This window comes from Zosterops lateralis (genome assembly GCF_965231275.1).
Source record: "Zosterops lateralis genome assembly, chromosome: 2".
Taxonomy (NCBI): Eukaryota; Metazoa; Chordata; class Aves; order Passeriformes; family Zosteropidae; genus Zosterops; species Zosterops lateralis.
Window position 1 is genome coordinate 15,858,294 of NC_139763.1, and position 16,345 is coordinate 15,874,638.

Consider the following 16,345-nt stretch of genomic DNA (forward strand, 5'->3'; position numbering starts at 1 on the left):
AAATTATCATGCTGTTTGCTTAAGTAGTTGTCAGAAACGTCCTTAAGAGCTCCTCTTCAACAGAGGAAATCATTGTGCCTTGTCTGCAGCAGTGGCAGTTATAGATGAGGCTCAGGAGGGGCTGTACTTTACTTTTTATTCAAAATAAACCTTGCAGAGTGTTTTCTGAAAACAATTTTTAGTGCTGGCTGTAGTATTGCAGTTGAAAAAAAGGATGATTTTGTTTCCCTGCTGTTGTTTTTCTCAGCTGCACTGTGCAGGATATTGTCTCCTATCTGGCTGGATCTTCACGATGTTAATAATGAGTTGTTTGCAAAGCAGGGTGATTTCATTTGCACTTTGAATGCTTCCTATTTTCAAACTGAAACCCTTCATATTTCCTCCTGGCTCTACCTTTATCAATTTCAGAACTTGCTGTGTTTGTATGGGGTTGTCCTGCTTTGTTTTCATTAATATGTGGATCTTTAACTGGGTTTTGATAGAGCTATCACCTTGGACTTTTAGAGCTGCAGATTTTATTAGGCAAGTAGCCCTGATCTTTTAGCTGAACTGCCATGATAGATTACGTAGGGTAGGAATCTGCTCTTCAGCAGATGTGTGTCCAAAACACCCATCATCCTAACTCTTGATTTTTAAGGTGGCAAAATAAAAACACTTCATTTCATCACTCAAACCTGATAATTCTTGTTGACATTCCAGCCTTTAGTTTGGAGAAATGTTGATGAGCAATATGTCCAAAAACTTAGGAAGAAGGTGAGAGGTTAATACAAAGCAAGGTGGGGAAACCCAAAACATAGCTGTGTAAGTTTAACATTTTCTATCCCCTGAAATTGTTTTTATCTTCTCACTTATTAAACAGGAGCAGCTGCTGATTTCTTGGGATGTGCATTATGGACCAGAATAGCTTTTCCTTCCCTTCTGTTAGCAGCTGGTGGCCTCTGTGCAGTGAGCAATGGATGGCAAATTGAAATGGATGGTTTGCTGGCTTCACTTTACTTGTACACCAGCAGCCATTTCTATGTGTTAAAATTGTTTATTCATGAACCTCTTTTATGTATAAAGTATTTGACCCAGAATGATCGTAGGCATGGGTACTGGGCATGTGTTACTTATTAAGATAGAAATAGAAGAATGTAATAATACCAGTTTTAAAGAGTTTAATTTTCTGTCAAAAGTACTTCACAATTTGTAATCATCTGTTAAAAAAACAAGAGAGAGAAGTAAATATCACTCTACAAAGCTAGTTTTGTTTTAAACCAATTCACATAACAGTTGGACTTGATGAGATATTCGTATCTAAAAATACCTGAAACCTTGTAAACTACTTGCTATTGACATACCTATTGTTTTACTCAGTTGTTATCTAGTGGGCAGACTAGTTATCGCACTATTACCTTTTTGTTATTGTTGTTTAATTGTTGTTTATGCGGTGAAAAATCATCCTATTTTATGTCAGTTAGTGATTCTTGGAAGCCAGAAGTGGTTTCTGTTGCAGTAAAAGGGATGAGAAATAAAAAGGAGCCTGGGAGAAAGTCAGTGTTTAGTGGTCCTGTAGTTTGACTGGACTACTCAGTGATGCTCTGCAGGCTGTGCTCTCCATAGACAGTGAAGGAGGTCCTGGGCTCTGAGTTAGAGATGTGGAGTTGAGCACTTCAAGCACTTCACTCGTGTGAAACAAAGGAGTAAATCAGAGTTTTGTGCATTGGCAATAATGCAGCAGAGTCTCTGTGCTCTCTCCCCCAGCACTGCAGAGTGGGTGCAGCTGTGCCATGCCAGTAGGGTGGTCAGCTGAATCCAGGGACCCAGCTGGGATGGGCTGGAGTTGGGCTGGAGATGGGGCTACCAGCGACTTAGCCCAGTGGTACAGCCGGTCTGCAACCTCAGTTTGGATCTGTCCATGTGGCATTGGCCCCTTCTCTGTGCCCGAGGTGTCTTCCAGGGAGTGGTGTCCTGTGTAAAATCCCTCTTAATGAAAGAGTTAATGGAGAGGGCAGATGGCTGCAAGGGAATTTCAGTGTCTACCCCAAACTCTCGTGCAGTTCAGTAGATCTGTTACTGTGGATGGTCAGGGTGCTTGGATCTTGGCTTTTGTGGGGACTCCTGAGATCATGGTGTGTTTTGGTTTTTGTTTTGCTTGCAAATTCCTTTGGATTAACTCCTTCTGTTGTCCAGTGTCTGTGCAGTTTGTAAACAGTAGAAATTTGTCATTAAGAGGTTTACAAGTAATTTTAATACCTTTAGCAACTATTTAGCAATTGTAATTTAGTTTAGACTGCATAATTTGTGGGAAATTATTTCAGTCAATCATATGAAACTTGCCTGCTACAGCCCATTCATTTTTGAGGTAGAACATAGCAATAGGACATGTTTACATGTGGTAAATCCTAAACAACTATATTGCAAACAGAAAAAAAAGTGATGAAAAGGCAGTCTAACTTGAATAAACTTGGTAGATTGCTGAAAGATAAAGTTAGTCCGTTGATAATTGTATGGTATTTCCATAATTGTGTTGCACACTTCCACCAGTTTATCCCTGAGGCATAGCTGAGAAGATATTTTTTAAATAAAAACTTCTTTAATTTTGTAGGATCCAGAATAGAAATTGTTGATGTTCTTGGTATGAGGAGACTTATGTAATTGTCTCTACTCTGTAGCTGTGATGTCAGCTCTGTCAACCCGAGAGGTGAACAGTCTCACTGGAAACCACAGAGAGACATTAACGGCAAATATAAGGAGTAAATTATAAATAAATACTCAGACACTGAATTACTGAACATGTAAGATTTAATGATGTAAATGTCAAGAATTGAAGTACTATATAGAACTAGAACTGTTTTACTGGTTTTGTGACATGAAAAGAAAAATTATCAGATAGGAAAGAACATAGTTTAGTTAGGGATTTAGTGTTGATATTGGGGCAGGGAAAGGTGATGACAGGTTGTTACAAGAATTAAATTGAGATTATTTTGCTATTTTTTGGTGCAAAGTTTTAAGCTTTTGACTGTAAATTCCCACATTTTGGTGCAAAATAAAGTTACCTTTATTTTATTTGCAGGATCAGTCAGGTTAATTTTTTTTTTTGCCAGTAATTGTTTTATTAAAATCACAACTGCAACACATCAGAAAAGGAGGAGAGGAACAAAGAATAAGAGAAAATTAAAAAGTAAATTTTAAATAGAAAATACCAGCTAACCCATACACAGGCTAATTGTAGGCTTACAAAGTCTAAACACACATTAGAAGGAATTAAGCCAACTAGCCTCTATCTTCCAAAATGTATAATTACGTTGTATTACAAGTAGATAATTCAATTGCTAAATCATCATTCAAGTGTTTTCAAAATGAATTAGAACAAAGTATTGCCTGCCAAGCGTGTGCGACCTTCAATTCCTCGCATTCATCATTAATTTATCTCTATTGAAGAGCTTTCTTTTTATCCCCACAAACTCATCCACATCACATGTTTAACTTGACTGTCATAGCATTAAATAAATCTGTGTGCCAAAAAAGAGTCAGGCTGCATGATTAGATTTGGTGGTTCCAGTATGGCATCTCACACAGGAGAAGGTTGAGGGAAATGCAGCCATCATCAACTTTTTTATATTTATGCTACTGTTCATTTGTGCAAATAATTATCTTTGTTTCCTTTTAGAGCTCAGTATGTTTGCTGGAAATATTTTTTTCAAGCTCATGTGTCAGCCTCCACTTTTTTAGCTAAACTATGATGTTTTGATAAACTGCAAGCGCTCAGTTTCTCATTCTGCTTTTTATAAATAACCCTAAAGACATTACCACTGAAAATATTCTGCCGTTATTGTTGGTCAGTTTATCTTGGCAGTGTAACATTGTGACACTGAATTAAGCTTCTGATACAGTTCCCATCTTATATGTTGTCTCTGCCTTTATTTAAACCTGTCAGTTTAAGTGTCAGGCAGATGAATATCAGTATAGCATAACATCATATGTCTTTTTCCTGAAGTATTTAGACTGTGTGTTGAAATTTGGTTTTTGGCTAATCTGTGTCCTCTCATTTTATTGTTATATTTATTCTAGATGAGTTATTCGGAAAATGTGCAGAAGAAGCTAGAGATTTTTCTCTGAACTATTAGGTTATCAAAAGACATGCAGATTTCTGTATTAGAAATTTGTTCTTTTTAGAAACTGCCATGAATTTTAATAGATTTTTTGAGTTCTTGTGGGTTTTCTTTTTACACAAGGCCATCATGTTGTGAGTACCGGGGCCTTGAAGATAGAAAGTCTTTATTGATGTAGGGCATTGTATATTTAATATGCTGTATTTCTTGAAGCATACAAATGAATAAGGATTTTGATGTAGGTTTTAAGTGTCTGACTACAATTAAAAGAACTCAGCTGTCTGTATTTCTTCAAAAAGAAATTATATTTAGAGGATCACACCTATTTGTCCATCCTTCTTTCTTGTCACCAATAATTAGCTATTGAAGGCATCAGTCAGCTTCAACTGGATTTGTCCTAAATGGCAACCTAACGGGTGCTATGCTCCTGCAAAAAAACAGGTGATGCCACAGAACAGAGTGAAAGCTCACCCCTATGATACATGGCCTAAAATTCACCACTTTCAGGAGGGAATTGTTTATGAATGACCCTGACCTCTGAGAACACTTCAGTAGAGAAGCTGGTGTCAAGGCACAGCCATGTAAGAAATTAGACTTTTCAGTGCCCTGTAGAGGTTTGTTTTTTTTAAGTCACTTGTTTCAAGAATTCAAATTACCAGAAAAATAAAAATCTGTGGGCCAGATTTCTATATCTGTCCTTTTTTATGGATGAGAACAAAATTTTACTTTTCAAAATGCTACAAAATCATTTGCAAGAGTATACAGAGGCAGAAGGGATAAAGTAATACTTTGAACCAAATAGCTTTTCTTATATTGTGGTGGAAGACCCATATGAGCCTCTTAATAGACATCTGTCATTTTGGGCAAATATGAGCTACATTTTTTTTTTCTTAAAACTTTTAAAATCACATTCTGCTTGTTTTGTGCCCAGAAAGCATCTGGCCATAGATCTGATGTTGAATTACTGACTCTACCACTTACACGCCAGCTTTGGACTTTGTCCTGAATCAAATGAGTCTTCTCCAGGTGGCTGAAGGATCCACAGAAATACTCCAAGAAATGTCATTCTATGAGTACCTGTATTTTCTTAAAAAATTATGTGCTGGGCCAGTGTGTCTGGTCTTTGAAATGAATTCTGGTAAAAGTGAAAGGAAAACACTGTACTCTAGAGTGCACATGTGTGTGCAAGGGCCTGTTTGTGTCTAAAGGCTCTAAAATGCTCGTGCCGTGGGAATACCAGCTGAGTGTCCATAGTTCTCCCCTGGTGCCTGCAGTGCCTGCCCCTGCACAGGACTTCCCTGAGTGAGGGCAGAGGCACACTTGTCACTGCAGTGGAAGCTGCATGTTGTTGACTCTAATATTAACTCTGTCTCTCCCCTTGTTCCTTTGTGGGCCACGAAGGTCACAAAAGACGGGAGGAGACACCAGTGCAAACTGGAGTTTCCCTCTATCCTGTGTAGTGTTGCCACACATCACTGTGAAAGTTTAGATGAAGTTTGACAGAAAATACTGAATACAGGGTCTGATCTCTGTGCTGAACACTCCTTACTGCAAAGCTTAGTGACCCACTATGTTTTAATTGGCCTCTTTGTGTTGGCTTGTGTGCTGTCTGTCCTGGACTCAGTGTATGTTTTCATCTTAGCATATCATTTAAGCACTTTGCATACAGTTTAGTCACTTTATATTGTGAATTATCCTTTAATTTTATAGATTTTTGTAAATCTTTGTAAATGCTCCAAATTCTTACCCGGAAAAAACTTCGACCTCCTTCTTTTTGAGATTTGAAAAATCAGTGGTGAGTGGGTAATCCACTCACCTCTCTTGTGTGTAAAGTTTGAGTTTGGTAAATTATCTTTATTATTCTGTATGTCAAGAGCTCCGTGGATACTGTGATTTGTGTTCTGAGTTTGCATAAACAACTAATACAATTTATAGCTGGAACTCAGTGAATAATCCTCTGAGAAATTGCAGATTAAACAAAGATTTATCTTTTGCAGTGGTAAAAAGTCAGACTTAATCTTTTTTACATTTGTTAAGGTATTGAATCTCAATAAATTCCACTTAAGAACATCAGTTCACATAACTCTTTCAAGGGATGCAGAAATGTTCAGCCTTATTTGTGTATCTGTCCATCTCCATGCTGTCTCTTGCCCCTGAAAAATAATCTTCAAATACTAACCTAATAGATCCAAGGTCTTTTGTTTTCATAAAATGCAAACATTGTCAGAATGGAGCAGGATTTATGCAAGGGGTGTGGGACCCAGCATGTCTCATTTCTGTGTTCCCTCACTGACCTGGACTCCAGCAGGCTGCACCAGCCCCATGCATAAATGAGATTGCCTGGGTCAGTGTTAAGGCAGTCTCCACTCTGGGATATTTCCTAGACTTTGAGAAGCTCCAAGTAATTCAGACCCTTTAATGCAGTTTAAGGGTAAGAGTTGTTGCATGAGGTTCTTGCTTTTGGAGCCTTGCCCTTCAGGGGGCCTGATTGTTTTCTAACAGAGACAATTAAGACATTCTGTTCACAGTGGCCAATATTAAAGAGTTGGACCAAGAACAGTCATAATAAATGATTGTACAGAGATGCATACACTGCATACAAAAGGATGTATGTCAATGTAATATTTCTGTTCTCTGGGGCAGAAAGGTTGCCAGCACGTGGTCAGGTCTCAGCAGTGTCTCATAGGTGGACTTGCATGCACTGGAAGCTTTGTGCTTGGAGTACCTTGAGTGTCAGAAGCTCACAGCTAAAGGACAGGTAGAACGGTAAGCAGAAGTCCCAACCAGGACTTGTTAGGCTCTTGATGGAAGACCTAGAATTATTATGCAGATGAGATTACATAAATGCCAGAGGGAAAAGTTATTGTTCTGGATTGGGAAGGGTATTGGTATTCCACCACTGAATCATGCTTTATTAAGAATTATGTGTAGGGGCCAAGACTGGGGGATGCAAAAGCAGGAGCTGTGTGGAATACACTGCGATGAATTGACATTGACCATAAACACAGTTAAAGCTGTATGTCCATACATAACATTATAAATATGAACTGTGTTGGTGTAGTTCATCTACTAAAACGGAAGAAAAAACTTTAAAGCAAACGTTTATTTGTTAAAGGTTTTCTTCCCTAGGAGATTTTACTGTGCACGTTCCTAGAATAAATTGTTTTGATTTTGTTAGTCAATGGGTGTTCTCCCTGAGATAAATACTGGGAAGTATAATTAGTGTGAAGTACAGCAAAAGCAACATTTAACTTTTGCTCCTAAATATAGCCAAGTCCACAGAGGATGAAGTTCACTTGATCATGTGTGCTGTGGATTAATCAGCTTTGCTTCTTTTTGTTTTGGAAGGTTGTGCCAAATCACAGGGAAAATGTGCTTTCTACATCTGATGCCGGTAGCTGCTTCTATGTGGAACAATACACTGTTCCAGCAATGCACGAGGAGTGGGTAGAGCAAAGTGGAGATTATTTAGGTTAGTCCTTGATAGCTGCATGTCATGTTAGTAAGTCATCAACACTTTTTTTTTGATAGAGAGATATATAAAAATGGAAAATTACAAATGGCTTCTTCTTTTGTTAAATGTTTTATATTCACTTTGCTCACAACAAAGAACAGAACCATCCTGAAGCTTTCTCCAAATCTTTACTCATGGAGGACAGAGTATAGTAGTAGATGAAGATAATGTTAAAACTTACTTTTTCTATCTAGGGGAAAAAACATTTAGACCTGTTGTGGTAATAAAAGGACATGTGGGCAACACCTCATGCATTGTTGAGCATTGTTAGGAGACAGCTGTGTTTTCTTGGTTCTCCAACTGTATCTTTGCTGCAACTCAGAGCAAATCCCAGAACACTGGTATCTCTTTTACAGTTTCTATAAAATTAGACTTGAAATTAAAATAAAGTTAGTAAAAGGAATCTGCAGAACCATCCCTGTACATGCATGTGCAGTGGAAAGTTTAAGGTCTGTGCTGTACTGTACGAATTGCCCCCTCTGAAATGGTCATCCACCAAGCCTCTGTCACCCAAGTGTGAGCCTTTTATTTGTAGATTTTTGTTGTTGTTGTTATGTTTTATCATTTCTTCTGTGATTAGTCTTAATTTTTTTTAAGGACAGTTTGTGAGAGCATACTGACAAATACATGTCGTTCTCACTTCAGGCTCCAAAAGAAAACTTTTTGGCTGAAGTTGGTTTAGAAGCAAGCTCTAATTTTTTTGTCATACTTTTGTCTGAGTACCTAGACATAGAGCTTAAGTAACAGTTTGATTATAGGATTTTTTAAAAATCTTTATTGACTGCCCCATAGTGGAAGCAGTCACTTTGCTGCAGAGATCCATGGTCTGCAAAAAGGCCAGTGGAAGGCAGGATGTACAGAGACTGCTGGGGCTTCCTCCAAAATGCTGTCCTGTGACACTTGAATCAGCTGAAATTAGAGATTTGCAGCTGCTATGGACTGGTGCTGTGAGAGGGAGCTCTGGCAGCACAGGAATGGCCTTCAGCAGTGCACTCAGTGCCCTGAACTGGGCAGCTTGATACATTCAAGGTAACTGCCACAGTGGGAAAATCATTCCCTCTTCCCCGTGAAGCAAAATTTTAATGCTGGGTGCTGATGTGGGGGCTGTGGGGGTGTCTGGCCTGTCTGGAGGCAGAACAGCCACCCACTGCAGAGGGGAAGGTGGCTGGGCTTACATGGCCAAAGAGCCTGAGCACGAAGACTGGAGCTCAGCCCAGTGTTCTCCAAGTTACCTGGGTGCTCACATCTGGGAAGCTCTCTGTTTTCTACAGATAATATTTGTCATTACTGGCTCCTGCACCCCTTGAGTGTGCAGCATGGAGTGCTGCTGTGAAGGTTTGAAGTGTTCAGCAGGAAAATGAACTGTGGTGCACCTCAGTGCAGGTCAGCTCCTCACCCGCCTGAGGGCTGTGCAAGGCTTCTACTAAAGCTCTTCCTTACCTGGGCACAGGAATGCAGCTCAATGCTCCCTTTGCTTTGGCTGTCTTTGTGCACTTCAGCTGTCACTGGAGGGTGCAACACAGCAGTGACATTGGAAAAACCACCAAAGCATAAGATCACTATTCAGTGCCACAGACCCCAAAGCCAATTAACTTGAAGAGGAAGTGGGGTTTAATGTGCATTGGAGGATTACAAGCTCACTGGAGGTGGGAGAAATGGGTACTTAGAGTTCCCATCTGGTCTGCTCATGCTAAAAAATATCTGAATTTCTTGGTGAGATGCTAGTGTTTCACTAAGCTGTAGTTATCTAATACCTAATAATCAATATATAATATCAGCAGATGTTGATACATAGATGGGTATTGTCAGTCCAGAAACACTTTTAATTAGAAATTGAATTGTGCTAGACTACACTATACACATAAATACAGCTATGAATGCTCATGTGTGTTAAATTTGGGAGAAAGACACTGTCAAGCACTGGTTAAACCTCCAGACTCCTTTCTGCCTGAGAGATTACAGAAGCACATAAATAAAACATCAGTGTAGAACACATATTGGATGCAGTGCTGCTGACTACATCTATGCACTATAGATCCAAAACTTTTTTCCTTGTTCGTTTTGGTAACAAAAATTGTTCCCAATAAATAGAATTTCATTCATTTTGATGTATATGTTCCTAAAATGAAGCTGTTTGGATTGAATTTACTGTGATGGAGAAACAAATTTATCTGATCCTAAAAAGTTATCCTTAGATAATTTGGGCAAAATAACTGTGACTTGAGGGTTATTGTCTTAGAGTGAGGCTTTTTCTTGCACAAGTGAAAGTAAAGTGAACCAGACAAATGGCATCTACAGTATTTACAGCTAATCTCCTTCCAAAAAATGAATTTTCCTTTCAGTATGATAGTACATGAGTGATAAGACCTTTTTTTCCAGACATGGGTGAGGTAAGCATGGGCTTACTGATCCTAACAAGGTATTTCCATATTTTCTGTTTTAACACAGTCATTCTGCTAAGTCAGTGAAAGTAGTCTGTGCAAGTTTATCAGTGCATAAATTGTAACTATAAGTTGAGACTATTGCTCATTCAGGAGATAAGTAGTAAGTGAACGAAAGAAGAAAAGAATTTCAGTCATGGAAAAACATTGTTTAATTTATAGTGTTCATAGCTTTGGGGTTTAGGGGTTTGCTTGTTTAGTATAAAATTTCCAGCTAGTGCCACCTTGGCAAACCCTAGAATTTTCAAAATGTTAATTGTGAATTAGAAAGTATTTTTGTATGTATTTTATCCTTTCCAGAATGTACAGTGTTTCCTTCTAGAAAGTTGCTGGACAGGCTATAGAAGGGAATATCCTACCTACAGATGCCAAATGGGTCTGGGGTCTAGTGATGTTTTAAAAATACAGCTGTAAATGTTCATGTGTGTTAAATCTGTGAGAGGGGCACTGTCAAGCACTGGTTAAGCCTCTGGACTCCTTCCTGCCTGAAAGGTTAGAAGCACATGAATAAAACATCAGTGTAGAAACGTGGACACAGTGCTACTGCTTGCTGTGGGTTATGTGGGGGGCTGTCTAGCCTGTTCAGTAAACTAAATAAATAATAACACTAGATTAATTATCTACTGTTTCCATAAGTAAAAACATTCTGCTAATGTATCTTACCATTCTCTGAGTGCTCGAGGTGCTTCTGCTGTGTCTGCCTGATACTGGAGTCTCCTTGGGGCACACACATTTGTACACAATCCCATGCATCTGATTAGCTGTCTTTGGGCTCATGCAAAACTGAGAAGATCCGCCATTTATATTTTAGCAATTTTTTCCTCCCCATGCAGTATGTTTTACAGCTGAAGTTCTTGATTCAAATGGGTAATCTGAAAATCCAGGGTGGGAGCAGGAGCATAAGGCAGGTGTCCTAGTTGTTTAACCAGAGCGTGCAGTCCCTGACAACTTCTGTTCTATCTGCCAGGCCACCTCTGAGACAATTAGCCTGGGGTTCTGAAATGTCTCTGTGTTTGGCAACTAACTGTTTGCCTTTAATGACTTCATCCACTTAACATCTTTATAACAACAAATAGCTATCCTGGAATTTTAATTAGACATAATGGAAAATGCTTCTTTTTCTACTCTGGTTATATTTGAAATCCAGCCTGGCAAATATAAAAATAAACTTAAGTATCTGAAACTGGGGAAATTCTGATTCTTTGTATTTGGATTTTTGAATGCAATAGAATAGAGAGCTTTTTTAATTAAAGAAAATGTAGAAAAATATAATTATCAAAAAGGACAACAATCCACCAAATCTTACTGAACCTACCTGCAAAGCTCTTGGGGTGTTTGTGTGTTGCCTCTACCTGAAAGCCTCTCAGCTGTATAATAATTAAAATTCAGAAAAAATGCCTTTTGCCAATAGAAAGTGCCATCCAGGTTCAGTCACATGCAGCTTTGTAACTATTTTTCCCCTCAGACTATAGTTAATAGCTGAAAACTTGAACATTTCTTCATTCAGAAATGCCCAGAGGGAAATGGTGACAGGTGGAAGTCTATTCATTATTGTCCAAGGAACAATCCCATGGGAGACAAAGCAGGTTTTAGGGAGCAAAATGTCTGTTTTACAGATGAAGATAATGTTATTTGAAACAGCAGAGTTTGTCAGCAGAACAGGGGGTGTAAGTGCAGTGATGTCTCAGGTAAGGCCACCCATCGGCAGAACTGCATCCAAACCAGGAATTTCACTAATGCAGCAGCATCAGTGCAGGTGACACATACTGTGGCAGAGGTCTGAAAGTGTTGGACAATGCCAGGTAGAATGGACAAAGGTTTAAATGTGTTGAACGTGGTCATGCAGGAGGCCAAAGGTCTCGGTGTGTGGAACACTGTTCTGCAGAGCTGGTCTCAGATGCCCAGCTGACTTTTCTTCTGTCAGGATGCCTGACAAGGCTTCAATATCTGCTATGTATAAATATATTGTGAAACCAAATACCATGGGGTATTAGAGAGGACAGATGGGGGTGTGGGTTCAATAACAAGGTGGAAAAAACCAAAAATGAAATAGAGACACTTCACCTGCTGACAATTACTCAGGTGTGAATTTCAGGAGAGGAGATGCCCAAGTAGCCTGTTGGTCCTTTAGAAATGTAGTCTCAGCTTCCAATAACCTAATTGTCCTGCTTGAGTAGTTGTTTTCTCACCAAAAACAGGATATGGATTTCAAAAGACAGAGCTTGCCTTGTCTCATCAGGAGAGGACAGCCTTCCTCTGTCTTGAGCAACCACCAAGAGGCTTTCACAAGCACTATGTGGAGCAGAGCAGTGTGTGTGGACGTGTTCTGGCACTGTTTCATCAATCTGAATAGGTTTGCCTTGCCCATAAAAAAGGGTTGAAACCTTTTAGTGATTAACATATTGGGTTTTACTTCTGTGAATATTTATTTTCAAGTAACATGGAGGTATTGAAGGAATGTTGCAGCATTAACTGTTACACTTTAGCTGCAGGTCAGCTGCTGACATTCAGGCTGCTTTTACCTTATGGTCTTTTTCTGTAGAAATGCTCATTGTAACAAAGTCCCAGATGAACAGCTGGCCCTTCTCAATCAAAAATGAGGCACAATCTCAAGGAATTAGCCCAGTGCCTGAGTGCATGGCTTTGAGAGTGGGGACTGTGCAAAGGAGACTTCTGGGGAGGGCTGGGAGATAAAAGTAAGAAGTAGCAGCAGTGTGTATGTGTGCATTTCCTGAGAGTAAAATCTTTGATGTTATTATTTGAGCAGCTTCCTTACTCCTCTACAAGTCTGGGAATAAACATTTATTAGGGGATTTTCTTCCAGTATCCCGTTGTATTCATTACCCTGGTTGGCAGAAGAACGACCAGGCTGCATTTACGTCCTGACTCTTAAACATGTTGTTAGCTCTTCCGTGCCTCTCTAAGTGAGGGATCAGAGGCTTAGCTGTAAATATGAGGAAGGCTCAGGATAAAGCTGCGTATACAGATTTAACCCGAGGTCACAGCTCAGTGAGAGCGATTTTGCCGCGGGGTTTTGTTGTTCATTCAGACTTTCTCCTGCCCTCTGCTGGCAGTTCCCTGTTACGGGACAGGGATACCCTGTCACTATTCCCGGGGTAGTTACCTGTGCCAGCTTGCTGCTTGCAGTCTGCTTTGCCAAACGGAATTGGAATTCCTGTCATTATTGAAATTCCACAGGTAACTGCTGTGCTCACTGCATTTATAACGTTACATGAATGTTACATGAAGATGCATAAAGTACAGCAGGTTTGACCTTTGAAAAACATCCCAAGGTACCACCCAGGCATCAGTTATTCTGTCCTTCAAAACTATATTTACTTTCTTAAGGGAAGCGAGTTTCTGACTTTTGGCAGGCATGATGATTTGCAAAGTCAAGTACTTGAGTAAAGAAAAGCCAGCTGAGGATGCCTGTGCTATTTTAATGCTGCTCTTGCCATCTTGTGTTGGATGCCTGTACATATTAGAATGCAGTTTTCCTCCACTGTTTTTTTGCCGAGGTTTTTTTTTTTTTTTCCTGTTGGTGTATTGCGTATGTAATGAACAGTAATTCCATGTATTTGTACAATTCCATTGTATGTGTACACACCTGTGACACAGCTGAGTGTGGAGTGCTGTTCTCCAAAAAGCCTTCTTCAGATAATAGCTCTGTCTGCTTTTCAGTTTCAGAAAGAAGTGAAGCAAGAAGCACTAATAACTTTGAACTTGGATCAACTCTTATGCACTGAATGAATAAGCAAAGGGACCTAGAAGGAAAAAATGTAATATATATGTAAGAGCAGTCAGAATAAAGATTGTACAGACTGTTTCAGTTTGGATACATTCTCATTTCTTAAATATGTAACATTGCAGACTGGATAATTTTTCAGTATTTTCTGAATTGGGTTGTGATATTGAAATGCTTGAGAAAGCCAACCTGAAAAAATTGCATCAGCTTTGGATAGCAATGGGGTTGTGAGCAAGGCTTTTAGATCCACTTCTACAGTTGTGTTTGTGAAGCAATCAAAGTAGAGATGAGTTAGCTGTGATTTTATTGATAGGCACAATGGGATGCATTTTTGCTGGTGGGTTTCTGAGGTAGTTACTGTAAGCCAGGAGAGTGATGAGAATCAGTGCAGGTTTTTGTGAACTTTGTTCATGGACATGAACTCTTTTGATGTTCCCCTCCATCCCGCCATTTATCCTCATTCTAGTTTCTGCACTTTAGGTTCTACCTCTCTGTCTGACTTATGTTCTTTGCCACAGAAGACCTTACTTGTGCCTCTACTTGTTTCTTTCCCTTTCTCCAGCTTGTTCTCAAGCTCAGTCTTCCATCTTTGGGCTCTTGACCCATTTGAATTTCACATCCCTCTGCTGCTTCTAGCCTGAGTTGTAGGTTTCGTGTTTGTTTGACTTCAGGACAACTGAAAAGTTTTCCATTGGAACTGTAATGTACCTATGCTGCCAGCTGGATTCTCTTTCTTGGCTACTTATTGCAGTACCCTTCAAAGCAGTTACAAACCTTTGCCATGGTTGATTTACTGAGCTGCCACCTCTTGTCTCCTTCTTTGTCAAATCTGAAAATAAATGTCAGCCAAGTGAGCAAACAAGTGGACTAGTATGGAAGTAGGATGAGTCTTTGCTAATAAATAAATAAATATTTGACCCACAAATTGAGTTGTAATTAACCAGCTGGGAGCTATAATCACATTTCTCCAGGGGCCTGGCTGCCTTCAGGTGGTCACAGTCTGTGTGAGCTGAGGAGGATTAGAGATGGTCTTTGAAGATGCTGCTTGGGGAAAAAGCAAGCTGTTACTGTAATGGGGGACAGCTGAGACCCTGCCTTTGTCACCAGGGGCCACTGACGCTGGCTTTCAGCCTTCCTACAGAACTGTGCATTTTATAGAAAGGTACTTCCTGTGTCAAATCCTTACTCCCACATCCAAAGGATGCCTTTGGAAAGGAGCCTGCAAGTGTGACTTTTCAGGAAGGTAGTTGGGGTTACAATCTATGTAATTTTTCCATTCGTATTTATCTGATAAAATCAATAAGTGCAGTTCTCAGAGCAAAAGGAAGGGGACTTAATTAGAATTCAGTAACTCAGTAGGGAGCCCAGATAATGATTGCAAATGATGTAAACTGTGCTGTGAGATACCATGCCTGTTTGCACTGCAGCACTGCTCAGACCTCAGGAGATCCTGGGAAGGGAGGGCGCTGGAGGCTCTGTCAGCTGTTTTACAAAAATACCATCCCCTGGATGGTCTGTCAAGGCACTCAGTGGCCTTGTCCCTGCTGTTGCAGAAGGTCCATCTAAGGTCCCTTTGGTTCCAGGGCATGCAGGCAGGGCACCCCAAGGCACCTGGTGTGTCACACTCTGCCTTCCTGCCTCCTTAAACTGGGCTTTTCAGCTGCTCATGCTGTGCAGAGAACTGGGTATATGAATCCAGGTATGAAACATTAGGCAATCTCCTCCCAAACAAGTATCCTACTTTTAGATACTGAGTCCAGGAGGAAACAAGTGTTTCATGCCTGGGAAAGAGAGCAGGAGGGCTGCTGCTTCCATAGCCTCTTCCAGCAGTAATTGCTGGTTGTTGAAATGAGCTGGTGTGAGCGAGCAAGGAAACTGGGGGGCTGTGGTCAGCCATAAATATGAAGGCTGGGACTCCAAGTAGCTGCTTGCTGCTTTTCTAAGCTACCTTTTTCCTTCTAGCCAAAAAATTTAAAATGAGCTTATTAACCAAGATAAACATGTGTTAATCCTTAGGGTTCTTCCCAAGGAAGTTTCAAGTTTTGAAACAAGCTCTAACAGCATGCCTGTTTGCTCAGAGGAGTCAGGCATTTGCACTGAGGAACCATGCTTGGGGTCCAGCTGTAGCTGCCAGACTGTGCTCAAGAAGTCCCCAGATCCCAGCTTGTGAACCCACCCTTACACAACAGCAAAATTGGTTTTGTTATTGGAGTTGTTAAATGCAGTAGTTATGATTTCTTTTTGATGGATTATTTTAATATCTTTCTGATCCTTCTTCAGTTTTGCTAACAGCTTTTTAAGGCTTTTTTTTTTTTTCCCCTCCCTCTTTCTTCAGCTATTGATGGATTTCTGAGAACTGATGAAAGACAAAGACTGGCAAAGGAAAGAAGAGAAGAAAGGGAGAAATACCTTGGTAAGTTGGCAGGAGGTGTATGTATTATTTATAGATATGTTTTAATAGGCTTAACTAACTAACGTAACATTTTTTGTGTTCTGAATTTTAAATCTTGTCATTCAGTCTGTTCCTAGTCTTTATCACTTCTTTTAACTT

General features: G+C 39.9%; 1 protein-coding gene across 2 annotated transcripts in view; it reads left to right on the forward strand.

Annotated features, from left to right (window-relative positions):
• MAP7D2 (MAP7 domain containing 2) overlaps window positions 1–16,345 on the forward strand; it is an 80,908-nt gene that overhangs the window by 28,632 nt on the left and 35,931 nt on the right. For both annotated transcript variants that reach the window (XM_083854618.1, XM_083854619.1), the window contains exon 2: window positions 16,130–16,207. In XM_083854618.1, the coding sequence (XP_083710744.1) occupies window positions 16,130–16,207 (78 nt within the window). The remainder of the gene's footprint in view (window positions 1–16,129; window positions 16,208–16,345) is intronic.